At 47.9% G+C, this 17,405-nt stretch overlaps 1 protein-coding gene across 2 annotated transcripts in view; it reads right to left on the bottom strand.

Moving 5' to 3' along the window:
- The window catches only part of LOC118206666 (DNA repair protein XRCC4-like), a 70,146-nt gene that overhangs the window by 27,540 nt on the left and 25,201 nt on the right, over nt 1-17,405 (bottom strand). For both annotated transcript variants that reach the window (XM_035379625.1, XM_035379626.1), the window contains exons 4-5: nt 2,968-3,134; nt 1,058-1,207 (exon numbers count right to left, since the gene is read on the bottom strand). In XM_035379625.1, coding sequence (XP_035235516.1) covers nt 1,058-1,207; nt 2,968-3,134 — 317 coding nt within the window. The remainder of the gene's footprint in view (nt 1-1,057; nt 1,208-2,967; nt 3,135-17,405) is intronic.

Below are 17,405 nucleotides of genomic sequence, written 5' to 3'. Positions count from 1 at the left end.
TGCAACCATGTTACATGTGCTGTTTCCTGTCTAGGCCAGGACACTCAATGAGTGTTTCCTGGTTAAATAAAGGTTTAATAATAATAAATTATTATTATTATTTATTTTATTTATTTATTTTTTGCACCATAATGGCTACTTTCTACAGTATGATGTCACCATTGGTAGTGACAACTGGTAAATTGGTAAAGAATGAGGAAAGGTATTCCCTGTCTAAAAATGAAACAATTTTACAAATCTCTATTTAGGGAAATATTTAAAACGAGCTGTAAAATGTATGTCAGACACTGTAACATAACAAGCCGCTCCTCAGAGATGTTAAGAGTTACATAAGGCCTTGTAAGACGCATTTATTTTATACTGTTAACACAACTTACTCTATATTAAGTCTAATACTGACCATGTTTTAAATGTCTACTGCCTCTTTAAAAATCACACCTCAGCTTCTCCCTGGCAGTTGACACACCCTGAGTGCAAGCCCCAGACCTTAAGTCATCATTAACACCCATAAGGCCACAGCCATGTGATCACTGAGGACATTTAAAAACATGGGAAAAGTCAGGTCTTTTGAGTTAATGGTGTAAATGCATTTTAGCAAGCCATGACTAAGCATCTGAGCTTGCGCCCAAGTGTATGTGTGGTTCGGTATGAGCATATGTGTGCATGTGTGTGTACAGGTGTGTGTGTATGTGTGTGTGTGTGTGTGTGTGTCTGAGTGTATAGATGAGTGTGTATGTGTGTATAAGTATGAATGCATGTGTGAGTGTGTATATAAGTATGTATAAGTGCGTGCGTGTGTGTGTGCGTGTGCGTGTGTCTGAGTGTATAGATGAGTGTGTATTTGTGTATAAGTATGAATCATGTGTGAGTGTGTATATAATTATGTATAAGTGCGTGTATGTTTGTGTGTGTGTGTGTGAGCGTGTGTGCTTGTGTAAGTGCATGTGTGTGCATGCTTGTGTGTATGTGTAAGTGTGCGTAAGTGTGTGGACGTGTGTGTGTGTGTGCGTGTGTGTGTGTGTGGGTGTGTGCGTGCGTGTGTGCATGCGTGTGTTACCTCTTTTCTCTCTCTTCCCGTTGCTCCTGTAGCTGTATTAGCCTCTCCTGCAGTTCCCGGATCTTGGCCTTCTTTTCATTCAGCAGCAGAACGAAGCGAGTGTACAGCTCTCTCTCCAAGCTCTCCTTGCCCTGCACGTACCTCTCCAGCCTGCGGGGAATGGGACATCTCCATTTATCTACACTCAACCAGGAAGGACAACTGGCAACTCACTTCTCTGGGGAAACATAGTAGACCCAGTGGCTAGGGACCAGCTGAAAGCTTTAACTGGAATGCATGACGTTCAATGTATCAGAAGGGCACAAATATGGAGGATAGCAAAGTAGATTTTGTCATGTGTTATAGTAAAATGCCAGGACAGCACAGTTTTCTGTGTCTTTAAAAAATACAAAATCCAATCTCAGAAGAGCAGTGGCGGTCAGGTTCAAGGGATTGATGGTGTTTGGGTGGGGGTCATGGTGGCGTTTTGGTGGATGAGAGCACGCTCTGGATGATTCTCTCACAGAATTCTCCCACACTGATGTTGAACCTATTGGACGGGCCTAAAATGTGACTAGACATTCCAAATATGGACAAAAAGTAACAACGGTACATACCAACCTATTAAACCTATTAAAAGTCAGGAAATCGCTCAGTTTCTTGCTCTATTCAGTAACTGTGCCTTCCTTGAAAACCTTCATTTCATCCAGTGTGAGCAGCAATAAGGCGACAGCGAGAGAGAAAGCCAGTCTGTCACAGAAACATGATTAAGCTTGAAGCAGAAAGGGAAATCAGCACGGGAAAGGGAGAGAAAGAGTCAGGGGAGTCCAGTTATGGCGGCTGTTTGCTCCCGCTCTCGTAACGAGGGGAAACACGCGGGAAGCCGCCGCCCACCCCCCCCCCACCACCCCCGCCCAGACGTGAGCCGCGCAGCCGCCTGACCCCCTTGGCGTGGTTCGGCGTCTGAACCCTCGGCAAAATAAACAAAACTGAGCCCCTCCCCCCTTCTGCGGAGTGTGAATTCTCGTTCTGGGCCTGGGCGGGGCCGGCGAGCATCGCACGGGCTGGGTCGATGATGTCATTGTTGATCGTCCTGACAGCACGCAGCTGGAGAGGGTAGGGAGCGCAGCGGTGGCCAAAACAGAACTGACTACACGGCCCAGGGTGAGAAGGGCCAGCTAGAGGGACAGTGACAGGGTTACCAGCAGGGGGTACTGGTGAGGGACATTGGTTAGGGGTACTGGTGAAGGGTACTGGGGAGGGACAGTGGTGAGGGGTATTGGGGAGGGACACTGGTGAGGGGCACTGGTTAGGGGTACTGGTGAGGGACAGTGGTGAGGGGTATTGGGAGGGACACTGGTGATGGGCACTGGTTAGGGATACTGGTGAGGGGTACTGGTGAGGGACACTGGTGAGGGACACTGGTGATGGGCACTGGTGAGGGACACTAGGGGGGCCACACTGGTGAGGGGTACTGGGGAGGGACACTGGTCAGGGTCACTTCTGAGGACTTGTAGGGCAAGTTCCATGGACTAAGGACAGAGGGGCATATGTAGGTGGTGTGGGGGAGGGGGTACCAGGCAGACTGAGCAGTGAGCCCCCCCATACCACACAGGGCTGCTGGCTCACAGCACGGGTCTGGGATCAGAGCCAGCGTATGTTTGCGATGTTGACGGATATGACGCCCCTTAGCAACCTGGTTACACCCAGAGTGTAACTCCACAGTGATGGAACGTGACTATGGTCCATGGCAGGGCTTCGAGGCATATCACTACCCCATATCAAGGAGAGGGAGAGGGAGAGAGAGGTTCCAGAAATGTGCTGCACACTAATTTTACCTTTCTACCTCGGTGGAGATGTAATGGGGGAGCACACACACACGCGCACACACACAAACACACATGCAGACACACACACTCGGCGGTCCGTACTCGGTGGTGATGCGGTCCTGCTCGCAGCACAGACGTTGGTTCTCCTCCAGCAGGTTCTGGTTCTGGGCCTGGAGCTCACTGCCGTGCAGGAGCCCATAGCTAATGAGCTCTTTGATGACCCGGTCAGGTTCTGGACAGGGCAGCAGGTCCACTGATCCAAGCCTGAACTACAGAGAGAGAGAGAGAAAGAGAGAGAGAGAGAGAGAGAGAGAGAGAAAGAGAGGGAGAGAGTGTGTGGGAAAGGGGGAGAAAGAATAAGAGTGAGTAAGAGTAAGAGTATATGAGAGAAAATTAGGAAGAGGAGAAGAGAGAGAAGAGTGAGAGAAAGAAAAAGTGGGTGGAAATTACTTGCCTTTATGAACTGCACAGGTGAGTCAAGAACCAAGAAGCAAAAAAAAACATAATATGACGCATCACTACTTAAAGCAAAAGGTGATGCATTTACTTTCTGCACACAAAGAATGAACAATTCAAACAGCATTCAATTCCCACCATTCAATAACTACATCACTCACAGATGAAAATGTTTTCTATTTATCTCCCAGCTATAAATATCTGAATTAATTCTCCAGTCTGGTTGAAATTAGAAACTTTAAGCACATCATCAAAACGTGTCCTGCATTCAATAAACTTCTGGCCCTGTACACCACGCTTGGCATGTTTGCTTGTCCAAACATGAAAGTGTACTTAACAAGTGTATATTTCACAATAACAACCCATTACAATCGGCAAAAAACAGCGTGTATAGGTTCCAAACTCTCATAACAGAAACTCACGAACTAAAAACAAGAGCACCAGTCAATTGCACTCTTAAGGGAAAAAAATGCCTCCTAGTTTCTACCTTCTTCTGCAAAAGAAATGAAATGATAAATGGAGAACGAGGGGTCAGGCGGGGTCCATGTCCCTGAAGACCACGGGTCTGGACAACACAGTGAAGCTCACACCCCACAATCAATCACCTTTCGCGGGAACAATACGAGCTCTTTCTCTTCCTGCCAGTAACTCACGTTTATCAGCAGCACGGACAGACGTCTCAATGCCAATGTGACACGAGAGTCGCTGGTCTGCCGTTGAAGCCGTCCAGGAGAGCGCAGAGCACAGTATCCACAGCGGACCCTGCCTATTCTGACACTCGAGGTTCTGGCACACGGCGAGGGTTTGGGGTTACAGCTAAGGGGCCGCGGCGCGCCCAGACTGCGAATGCTTCGCGCAATCCGACAGCGCTTATAAAATTTATGATCCTGGTGGAGGTGTGAGGGAGAGCTCGGCCAAGCACATGGGTATACACACACATGCACAAACACATACACACACGCACACACAAGCAGAAACACACATTTACACACGCACACATACACACACACACAAACAAATACGCATACATGCAGAAACACACACACACACACACACACACACACACACACACGAATGCAACTGAAACTGATGCATAGGTTTGCTTGACTAATGTTGACACAAACCACACGAGAAGGTGAGAACCATCAAACAGCCCAACAGCACACACAGCCGATCGATAGCTCCGGAGGAGCAATGCACACAAGCCCCTCAGCGGGCCATCTGAGGACGCCGGGCTGCAAGTCCCCTTCAAACGCAAAAGGGCCCTCACGGAGAGAAGAGGCGACTCCAGCGCACTCCAGCCCTGCTCCTCTCTCGCTCCGTCGCTAATGGAGACGCCGCGTCGGCGGCGGGGGCGAAGGTTCTGCTATCGCGTGACCGTCCGGCCCCCTGTCCCCCCCCCCCCCGGCTCGGCACGCCATCGTCCGGGAAGGCGAGGTGGCTTTCAGCGCTCACCGGGCAGAGTCGCCACGGCAACGGATACGACGACGACCCCTCCGCCGCCGCCCGCGCTGAAGCTTCGCTGACGAGCCGTTCCCGTGGAGATAGAGGGCTGGGGCACCCGGGGCGGCCTCTGGGGCAGGCCCGTGCGGTAAAAAGGGTTCGATTTTCACCCCCCTCTTCGGAAGCCGGCGGATGATAAAGCCTGGTGCCAATCTCAAGAGCTGCACTGGCCAGAAAGCTGCAGTCTGGAGTCACTATGCTATGCTGGGACACACACGTACACACACACACACACAAACAAATACACCACACTTACACACACACAGACACACATACCCATACACACGTACACACACACATATATACACACACACCCACCACACACACACACACACACACACACCCGCGAATCCACACACACACATACATCACACACACTCACACACAGACATACACACAAACGCACACATAGACACACACACATGCATGCACACACAAACACACGGGCACGCACACACACACACACACCCACACATACACTCTACACCCTTTCCCGTAAGGTGTTTACTCCAATCTCGAGTGTCTGACTCAATGGCAAAATGGTATTAAACGCACAATGATGTCAGGCCAACACTTTATTTTTGGACATTTCAAAGTAGATGTTTTTGTGTACTGTTCTAATCGTTTTTTTTTCTCAAGCTCTTACGCCAATATGCCACTTGAATATCAACAGTCTGGCAGTCACTACTGGTTTGAGTTATGAACCCTACACACACAGTGATCCACTGTGTCCCTCAAACTACCTGTTTACCTCTGATCTCAGATATCCAGAACCCTCCCCCCTCCCCCCCTTTCCCCCCCAAAGTCTCTCCAGTGCACACCAAATGGATTCTTATAGAGACGGCACCCACCAAACCTGTTTACACAACTGACCACTTAAAGTTCTGTCCAACTTTGAGCAATTTTCACCAAAATATAGCGGTCAGCCAAACAACAAGGCTCTTATAACCACTGAAGTAATTACTTAAAGAGCCAATGAAATTAACTCAGCATTTGGAGCGGTCCTGTGTGTGGCTTGGTTACGGAATCAGCCTATCATGAATGAGTGCATCAGCTGTCTGTTTTCTAACAAGACTACGGTTTCTCCAGAGTCGTGTCCAAATCAGCGCGCTTACACTGCTGTGTATACTCAATAGTAGGCAAGTGTGCTGTTTTAGGACACGACTTTAGGGCAGAATTCTCTTCGTCTTCTGCAGCACTTCAAGGGCAGAGACTCGGCTCTGAGAAACAGAGGAACGAGACGCGGGAGAAAAAGAGAGCAAGAGAAAAAAAAGAAGTTCACAAGTGTGCTGTCCCTCAGTCCATCTTGCCATTTTCTACGCCGTCTCCCAGAGAGAGGAAATGACATCGCCTCTCTCGGCCCCGCCCTCCACGTGTAAGAGACCGTGTTTTTCAGCGGGCCGAAATGAAGTCAGCCCTACACAGTGGAGTCTCTCCAGCAGCGATGTCATAAGATATTCCTAGTAAATTTTTTATGTGCTCTTCCTGCAGCCCGTAACTGGGGCTCTGGAGAGGAGGGGTCCTTAGAGCCCAGTGTTCCTGGGAAAGTCGTGCTCTGAGGCTCTCTGGGGGGTACTGAGCCCAGCCAGACTCCGTCTGTTAACAGGAAGGCCCGATGCCCTGAACGCCGATGCTCTGAACACGCTTGTGTCCCTGATACTACAGCACCGCTAGCCTTAGAAGGTACACATCCGTCTCCGGTTTGATGCCATCGAGAAGATCAACCCAAATCCCCCAGAGGAACATGCAGTGTTCAGTTAGGGTGGTGAAAGCAGAGGCAGAAACCCTTCCCATGAGCACTTGCACTTGTATTAGGCAAACGGAACGTCCTTGTTTAGTCGAGCGTCAGTTTGAAGCCACATCAGTTCAGTTACAGACGTGGCAGATGGGGAGAGCAGCATCAAACAGCTTTAAATGCATCGTGCGTAATTAGTCATGTTGTGCACAGTAAAATCAAGGTCTAATTCTGATTTGTAATAACAGCCTTAATTTAAGGGACTCATTTAAAACAGACTGATCAAGCCTTCATGTGATGGCTTGTAATTTTGAGGCAAGTTACTTATTTTCCAAATTCAAGCTCACTACATCGCAGGCGCTAACCTAAATAGTAAGTTAAAAAGTCCAGAGAAAACATAGCGCACAAAAAAACCTCTTTATAATTCAACTTTCAAAGAGACTAAATGATAAATACGGGCATTGTTAGGTTAGCATGATTAAACTCTGCACGGCTAAAAGCTCATTTATTTTCTGAGAGTCGGTTGGTATGACAAATCAATGACAACCAACACGAGGAATTTAGAAAAGCATACCGACTATATGTTAACACGGTTTGAATAAATGAATCAGGGTTTGTTGTCAACGTGGCTCATCACATCACGGTTTTGTGCCAAAAATGGCACATCAAGTGGCTGGTGGGAGTTCGAAACCAGAAGTCATCAAGCACACTCCAAAGCACACATAACACCTTGTGTGAAAGTACCTGTCTGGTACCACGGCTCTCTGCCACTTCTCTATCTCTCTTTCTCTCTCTCTCTCTCTCTCTCTCTCCCCACCACTCTCTATGTTCCTCACACACTCACTCCTCCTCTCCCCGTCCCTCCCATTCTTTCCCTCTCAAATTCAAATTCTTGACACCACACATAGGTGCAGTGTTGCCAAAGCAACCATATGCATGAGATCAAAGTCAATAACACCAACATCAACCGCATAATAAATTCTTATTGGTACATACGGCACTCTCTCTCAGCTTCACCACTGGGAACACCCAGTTCACCAGCAAGGTTGCCAGATTCTCCGAGCGCTCGTCGCTTATTAGAGTCGCTCGGAATGATCGCAGTTTTCCACTAATCGTTTCTCTTCCTTCGAGTAATACAACTGCGCGTAAATCACGAGCACATCTAAAAACTGCTTGACTGCCAACGTGTGGAGACGAAAAACATAAACACCCAGTATAACACAGACGTTTGAAGCGATGTTCTTCTGGTATGCAGTGGCGTCAATCTCCATAACAGAATTAAACTGACGGGAAAACAAATGTTTCTGTTGAGAAGAGCGTGTTGAACCTGACTGCTTGTAACTTAGTAACTTACTGATTTAACATCACCCATTTCTGCCTTAATTGACATGGAAGATCCTAAATTAAGAGTGCTTCTTGAGCTACATTATTTCTAGATGTTTAGGAATAACGGAATCCCAAAGCACCTTTCTAATAATAATAATAATAATAATAATAATATATTAGGAACAATAGATCAATTCCCTCTCTCCACAAGATGTTGGAAACACGACAGGAGAAAGAGGTATAAAAAAGAGCAAAGCTCTAAGAGAACAAGGGCAGCCTGCCTCGTTTACACTGGCGGTCAGGGATGACCGACAGTGGCACCCAGGAAAGCCCTTCAGACAGAGTGCGCATTGTGGAACGTTCCGTGGCCGGAATATGGAATTTGGAATATGATGCGGAATGATTCCGCAGGCCCCAGAGGTCCTGCCGCCCCCCTCCCCCCCCCCCCCCCCCCCCCCCCCCCCCCCCCCCCCCCCCCCCCCCCCCCCCCCCCCCCCCCCCCCCCCCCCCCCCCCCCCCCCCCCCCCCCCCCCCCCCCCCCCCCCCCGCCCTCGTCCCCTACAGGCCCAGAATTCGCCATCACGGAGCGGCTGGCGAAAGGTGGGGCTCAGGCTGTTCCTAGAGCCTCTGTTCCTAAAGGCTCTCCTGAGCCAGCAGCAGAGGTGGAAAATCCAGGTCCAGAAAGCAAAAGTCCTCGCCAGTATTTGGTTCCAATCACCTGGATTTGCCAGTTAGCACAATACTTCAGCCAGGAGGTAGAACTAATTAGTGAAATCAGCTGGTTGGGTTCATGGGTAGAAGAAATGCGTGGCAGGACTTTTCCTTCCCACCTCTAGCCAGCAGCTTTACTGCACCATGTGGATGACAGGCAAACCTGAATGGCACCCCAGTAACACACACAAGTGAGGCAAGAGCACAGAATCCTGAAGTGCTGAAGAGACTCGACAATTACACACAATAATTCAGCTTGGTTACCTGCATCATCTTGCCAAGTCTGAGCGTTAAAACAGTCGGATATCCTCTCTACTGCAAGTGTAAGGGAGGGCAGCAGCTGTTTTTCTGTGCTCACCATCCTCAGAATTTAAGAATTTTGTTCCACTAGAGTAGAGTTCTTCAACTACTGAGTCGTGGGTACCAGTATATTTTTACAAATTTTCCACATACTAATAAATATAATGAATAATAATAAAATGAATATGAGGCATTGCGCATGCATGAGTTACCAAAGTTGACAACTTCTTAAAATGCTATTACTATTACTATGCTAGATATTACTTATTATTTTCTCACTAGATTTGCTGAGCGGCTTAAGTGGAACTTAAAATTAAACTTAAAATTATTAAAATTATTATAACGGGTACATTTCAAGAAACGACCGCGGTTGGACCGCGACACGGTGTTTACCGGGGTGTGCGGTTTCCCGCCAGGCCAAATGACCCATCATCCAATAAAAAAATGAGTGCGAGGTTACGCACGGTCTTAAAAAAAAGGGATCGGCACCGGCGGAGGGACGGGATGCCGTTTCCACCGCGAGTCCCGACCAAAAAATCCCCCCCTCCCCCGCAGGCCATCTGTGTAAACACGCGTAGCACCGTTCTGCAGTCCCCTCTGTTTGCTATGGCACGCTGCAGTGAGGGCCGTCAGTGTATGAAAAGACGATTAAACTGGGAGCACTTAAGCCCCCGCTGTGGAACAAGAAGAGGCTTACGCTACCTGGAGAAAATGAGCTCCTAACGTTACGAACCTTGGCAGCTTCACAGAAACTGTGGAGGAGTGCTCAGACGGGATTTCGGACGGCTTCTAAGCCGCGGACGAATGATGGGTCACGACGGCAAAGGTGGGGTGGAGCTGCCGTAGGCCAGCAGCAACTTAGTGAATGAAACCGATCGTCGTGTCTTTGTTGTGAAGAGGAAAATCGATTTTATCGATTCAAATGAGACGCTGATCGGCAGACAGCTAATTGTGACTCCGCCCATTTTTGGTTTCATTGTAACTCATTCCGCCATCCCCTCTGCTGGCCTAGCCCCTTCGGCCCAGGTATCCTAGTGTCTAAACCCACCATAAGAACGGATACTTAACCCCATAAAGTATAAGATCATAAACATGTGATTAGAATGTTCATAACTGAACATTCTAATGCTTATGTCACAATCACTACTGGTAATTGAAAGCAATGGAGTTCTAGAATTTTGAAAAAAACTTCCCAAAAAAATCCTCCAATGGGTTAGGGGTAACACAAAGATTATTTTCTTTTAATGTATCTGTTTTTTACATGAAGTACTGTTTTTAATTGTGTAATTGCAACAATAATTGTTAAAAAAAAAACGTATTCGCTAAAAACTTTTTTTGTGGTGAATACCATTAAAATCTGGAACGGCAGGCATTTGTAAATGAAGTCTCATTGCATCTTTGGCACATACGAAACAATACACAAAGCACACTATGATATTTTAGGCTACAATGATTCTGATAGAAAACATTCTTTGGCTCTGGAAACGTGGCCCCTGTCTCTCACGGTTTTCAGAAAAGGGGAGGATGGGGGTGGAGACCCACAGGATTGTGTGGGCCAGTGTGGGAGGAAAGCGTGAGAGAGAGAGAGAGAGAGCCAGCGAGAGGAGGATGGGAGAAAGCCTGTTCAGAACAGGGACTGAAAATTACAGCCAACTTAAACCACAATTAGGAACAACTGTGAACGAGGGGGAAAAGACCCATTTCCTACTGTTTCTCTCACAGCTAACGGCTAACACCACGCGTTTATAATGAAAAATTCTCCTTCCATCTCTGCTGTGTGTGTGTGTGTGTGTGTGTGTGTGTGTGTGTGTGTGTGTGCACGTGTACATTCCTACGTGTTCACGTATGTTTACATATGTGGGTAAGTAGAGCGTGTTTGTGCATACATTAGTAAATGTGTGATTATGTGAGTTTATGAGTCATTCTGAAATATGTAGACGTTTCCTGGTCAGAGTACACCTTGTTGGGACGGCAATAAGGCGTAATCACGGTCTGTGAGACCAGAAGGCAGCCGGGCCCTAAATCCTCACAGGGCCACAGCGGGGTCGACCTCCCGCCGTAATAAACCAGTCTCTTCAAACGCCACCGTAAGACGCCTCTCATTTTCGCAGGGGGCTCGGACAGTCCCGGCAGGCCGCACACCTGTTTTCTCCTCAGCGTTTCGGACTGGCTACTCCATTTTGGCTCTGTTACCCGAGCCGCTCACAATGTCAGCTGTGCCAACTTTACCTCTGGTGATAACAGCCCAACAGTTGGCTAGAAAAGTGTCCAGCAAGGTAGAATGTTCAGTATTAACTTAGTACTAGCAACTGCTGAACAAGGGATAAATATGCATTACTGTGTATCATAATAAAATGATAAAATTCCCCATCAGAGCTGATTTAATGCGAACCCATAACTGTGTCTATATGACATATGAACATTAATTACCGCAAACACAAGCACTTACGAATGCTAATACACATGCAAGTGTTTGTATCATTATTTGGAGACAAACCATAAATTACAGACTTCTGGATTCCTGGACATTACTGAGTGTGCAGGACCAAGAAAATTGTTCCACTGTTCCAATCACAGTGTCACCATTTAATCAACTATCCTTCAGTTCACACACAAAAAAAAATAGAGAAAACAGCAGTTATTTTCAGGACATTTGTCATCAAGGTAATTCATTGTATCATCATGTTAGGGATTCTGTTTGCAGACCCTGTTCTACGAAAGCCCGAAACGGTTGCGCCGTATCTGGTGGTGAGCCATTCAATAAATGGTAAATGGACTGCATTTATATAGCGCTTTTATCCAAAGCGCTTTACAATTGATGCCTCTCATTCGCCAGAGCAGTTAGGGGATAGGGGTTAGGTGTCTTGCTCAAGGACACTTCGACATGCCCAGGGCGGGGTTTGAACCGGCAACCCTCCGACTGCCAGACAATCGGTCTTACCTCCTGAGCTATGTCGCCCCAATAACGGCGTGTCAGAGAGACAAAGCACTAAAACAAGTGCACCATCTGCAGCCAGCGGAGCGCTCCTTCTCTTCAGGCCCGAGGCTAGCGTTTACGACTCCCCGGCACCACGCCAGGAATGTCCGAGTGCGGCACTCCCGCGGGGGGGAACGGAAACCTTCCCTCCGAACCTCCGCGAGGAGCAGCTTACGGATGCCTCAAAAAGCAGCTGGAGGTTCGCGTCCAGCGCGTCCAGCGCGTCCAGCGCGTCAGTGTCTCCTGGGTCAGTCGCTCAACCGCCAGACTCAATCGAACGCTGCTGGATCGGGGAATTCCTCAATCCCAGGACTTCCTCTGACTGAACCCCCTGGGGATCAGTGAATCAACTCACTGTTACTTTCCTACAATCATTTTTTTTTTAAATGCGCCCTATTATCTATGTTTTGATCGATGGACTGACAGAAACAGAAACCTTCATCGTTCCAAATAATTTGCCTAAAATCCTCCACCTAATGGCTTTACCAGCAGCTGTTCCGCATAAAGGAACTGGCTAAAGAATAAGCACCCAAACACAAATTATTTTAACAATAAATAAAAAATAATTAATAACTGCAACTATTTTTTAAAGTGTCAACAATTTTTGTTTATGCTACTCAGAGAAAGATTTATGAATGACATAGCGAACAAAAAGTGCTGATCCACATGAAACTTAACAGCGATAATGCATCCGAATCCTATCATAGGTCAATATTAACCGGAGCTGCTATTCTCACTGGCTGCATAATCTCTGGCGATGCGTTCCTTCCAGCTCTCTGCTTCACCTGTAAGTGATGATAATATCTCTGCATGATAAAACCACACCACTTATAATCTATGCTCGACACCCACAGGGCTCCTTGTTACAAAATCACTGACTGAGTTTATGCATGATTCATTGCCCTGGCTGACGCACGAAGTGGGGCAGCAGAGCAGCATAACGGCTGTAGATCTCGGCTTGTAACTCCAAGGTTGTGGGTTTGAGTCCCCGGTGAGGCGCTGCTGCTGTACCTTCGAGAAAGGGACGTAACCCAAACCGCTTCAGACAAAAAAAAATATCCAGCTGTTTAATGGACCGTACATAAGAGAATGTAATCTCTGTGAGTCACTCTGTGTAATAGCATCTGCCAAATCCTTTTGACTAGTTTCCATTTCCTTGAGCTCGGGGACCATAACTCTATGCGTGTGTGCGTGCGCGAGCGCACGTGTGTGTGTGTGCGCGCGTGCGCATGTATGTGTGTGTGCGCACGTGTGTGAGAAAGCATTGGGGTGGGGTGGGGGACAGCTGGTGTGGAAAACAGTCCCCCCCTGCATAGGCCCAGAGGACATCCTTCAGACGCCATAATCAGCTGATTGTACGCCAAGCGCGACCTCTGCACAAGCACTCCCGAAGGACGGTCCATCCACGTCAAACAAACCACTGCTAATTCATGCCCAAATTTCACCCCGCAGACGCAAAATAAAGCCGCAGCTCGCCCTCTGGTCCTCCGCCCCCTCCCTTCAGTGAGAAAGCATCACTTTAGGGTTAGTGATGACCCCATTGCATCGTTCTGAAAATCTAAGCAACCTGAAGCGAGGTCTTGGAGCTTTGTCACCGGGGTCAAGAGAACAGAAGGATCCCCTTTAGCATTTCAAGTCTGATGGGACGGCCCCCATTGATTACCTCGTTTCTAATGACCGCTTTCCTCAGTCCTTTCGCATAACTCTCTCCGATGATTCACTTCAGAAAGCATTGTGTCATCGCCGCGGCAACCGCATAATAACAGGGAGGGACCAGGTCCTCCAGCGTAGCTTGGCCCAAATTTCACTGCCCCACACACAAACGCGCACGCACACACGCACACACATACATCGTGACCAAAACCAAAAGGCACCACCGCAACCACTGCCACACCCCGCCAAAGTAACCGCAAAGGAAAATAATCAGCGAGAAGTCGGCGTGTCCACGGAGACCAACACAAACTGAGAAACAAAGTCCATTAAGCGAAGTCTTTGGGCTCTGCCAGTTTAAACACAGCCACCCTGTTTAAACAAAGTCACTCAATCACAGCCTGCCTGGTTCTTTCCCCTGTGCCAGGGGAGGTGCACTGACTCACAACACAGTGGAGAGAATACTACGGCCAAAAACACACACCATCATAGAGCATACATATGCAAACACACATACAGTACACACACGCCAGCATAGAGTATACACACACACACACCAGCATAGAACATACATATGCAAACACACATACAGTACGCACACGCCAGCATACAACATACATATGCAAACACACATACAGTACACACACGCCAGCATAGAGTATACACACAAACACACGTACAGTACACACACACACCAGCATAGAACATACGTATGCAAACACACATACAGTACACACACGCCAGCATAGAGTATACACACAAACACACGTACAGTACACACACACACCAGCATAGAACATACATACGCAAACACACATACAGTACACACACGCCAGCATAGAGTATACACTTAAACACACATAGAGTACAGACACGCCAGCATAGAGCATACACACACAAACACATGTACTGTACACACACACCAGCATAGAGCATACACACACCAACACACACAGACAGTACACACACACTCACCAGCATAGAGCACACACACAAACACACGCACACACATACACACGTGAACAGCATACCCACACACACTCTCTCTCTGTCACACACACATGCATGCACACACACACATACAGTACACACACATACAAACGATCTCTCACACACACATGAAGGCACACATATACACACACACACACACACACACATCCAGGCTCGCACAGACAGCACAGCCACATACGCAGACACACACAGAGGACCAGAACAGCAGGGGCAGAAACAGCAGCTGTCCTAGCACACAGATGCCAAGCCCAATCCCCAGACTGTGAGGAAATGTCAAACTGCAGCTGCAAGACCTTAGGAATGGACACACAAAAAAATAAAAGAGCGCCAGTATTCCTATGGTATATGCTAGCAAGCTTCAAATTCTTTAAAAGTCCTAAATCAGCAGAGCCCCCTAAAGATGGCCCCATACTGTATATTGGCAATAGCCAATGAAAACGTTATAGCTCTGCCTAGCCACCCAATCACAGGAGAGGATGAAACACAGAGCGGCCAGGAATTCTGGGAAACTGCCCCACACCTGTCAGCGGCCGTAGGGTAATGAAGCGGTCACAGCCGAGTTATTTCTTTAAGTTTAAAACGGCCAGCGAGCCCTCATGGTGTCTGGTGTTAATATGAGAGATATCAATATCAAGACTATTTCTGGTGGGGATAATTCTGCCTTTCTCCTCACTCGCTTCTTCTGTCACTCCTCTCTCGCCCTGCCCGTCTTTTCCGCGAGGGATTTCTATGAATTCGGTGCCGGCACTAAGCGAGGAGCTGTGAAATCGCTTAGGGGAGAGGCTGGCTGCGATGTGTGTCAGCGAGCGCTCAACATTTCCATGAAACAGGAAAAAAAAAAAAAAACATAATCATAAAGGAATGGTTATGGAGCGGAGAACGATTTGTCGCTGACGGGACCCCGGGTCTGCGTTCACTCAGAGAAGGAAAACCTCCAGAAGTCATTAGTGCTGGAGCTCCACGGCAACGCGACACAACTAATACAGGATGACGAGCAAAATCTCCCAAGAGAACTGGTGATATTACCGAGCTGAGCTGCTTCCACTCCTTGCTCCACAGCCCCCGCCCCTTCTCCAGATTAATTTCTGAAGAGTAGTAAAGATGATGTAAAGATTTGTTTCCTTCTTCTTCGGACAGATCTTCCTGGAATTCCTCTTTTCCATTTTGTCTGCATCGCTACGGCTACACGTCGCTCTCTGCCGCATTGCTGCTGTGCTGCAGGGGATGCTGGGACAGTCCTCAGACACGACCACAGGCCTGCGTTTCCTATTCTTACCTCTGCAAGCACACAGCAGCGAAGGATGTTACACAGATAAACACAGTACTCACATTTTTTCCCATTAACTTAAACTTAGGTTGCCCACTGTTACGGTCACCGACACTTACTAAGAAAGGGTCAACAAGTTAACTGACAACTTAAGGGATGAACAGCACAGTTGATAAACAAAGCCTTAAACAGTTCCACACAACTGGGACAGAATTGCAGAAAACTATAAAAGTATTTTATTTCGTAGTGATAAAGTCGAGTCCCCATTCCATGAAGGACAAAAAAAAAGAGAATCAATGGGAAGTGAATACAGACGTTGGTTGCTGTGACAACGCCTCCTTTGATCACGATGTGGGTAACCCTGCAGACAGAGTTAATGACAGAGTGGGCACGGTCTCTGCAGGTGTTCCACAGCAGAGAAGAATGCTTCTCCAGGCAAGGTTCTGTGTGGAGCTCCGTCAGAAGCCATCCCAGCTTAAGACGAGCAGGCATTCCTGCCTGCTTCAATTAGCGGGTCCTCTCCCAGCCGACGATGCGCTCCGCGAACGACGCGAGGACGCGCACAGTACCTCACGCGCAAAGCCGTCCCAAGGCGGTGAAAGCTCGGTAATTACATCAATTACTCTAATTAGCACAGTGTTCTCTGTGTTAATGGTAGCTGCGCAGGTAAGATCGAATCCATTCACAGAGAACGGGGAAGAAACTGCAGCGTTCGCAACAATTACTCCAGGGGGTGGGGGAATTAACTGAATTTTTAACGTGTTCACACCCTGTTTAAGAAAGATCACATACCGGCACTGATGGGAGAGTGAGGTTTCATAAATCCTGTAATGGGTGGAGCCACAATAAGCTGTCAATCACTGATTTGTCTGAACCGATCAAAAGCTTTCACCGTTTTCACCCGCAGCAAAATGCAATAAGTCGGTATAATCTATTGCTGAAGGCACTCTCGGCATCACAACCAATCAGAGCCATTCCATCATGGCCAATCAGAGTCACCCCGTCACGGTCAATCAGAGTCACCCCATCATGGTCAATCAGTCACCCCATCAGAACCAGTCAGTCACCCCATCACAGCCAATCAGAGTCATCCCATCATGGCTGATCAGAGACATCCTATCACGACCAATCAGAGACACCCCATCAGGGACACCCCATCATGGACAATCAGAGACACCCTATCACGGCCAATCAGACACCACATCACAGCCAATCAGAGTCACCTGTCACTGCAGCCATTCCTGTGAGAGCACAATTTGCATCCCTCACAAAGCCCCTTCCAGGAAAACTGCATCAGCAATCCTTTTTTCTTGCAGGCTGGTGGTGACTGGTTGGACTGCCACAGTAATTATGGTCTCAGTGGGGGGTTTGTAATCAAATTCAGGGAGGTTGAGCAGGGGTGGGCTGGGTGGAGGGTGGGGGGTGAGTTTGAGTGAACAAGTGCATGAGGATATATACCTCTTGCTTAATCCTGAAAAAAGTGCAAAAGTGTCATATTTGTCTGCAATCTCCTCTCTGCTACTGATATTTCACAACAGACAAATGTGACAATTAGGCAATTCTGCCTAATGTTTTGCTGGAAGAAGCCTTCAGCCACAACACTA

This window comes from Anguilla anguilla, chromosome 10 (assembly GCF_013347855.1).
Source record: "Anguilla anguilla isolate fAngAng1 chromosome 10, fAngAng1.pri, whole genome shotgun sequence".
In the NCBI taxonomy this organism is placed as follows: Eukaryota; Metazoa; Chordata; class Actinopteri; order Anguilliformes; family Anguillidae; genus Anguilla; species Anguilla anguilla.
Note: the sequence above shows the minus strand (reverse complement) of the source record. Positions and strands in the feature narration are given on the sequence as shown.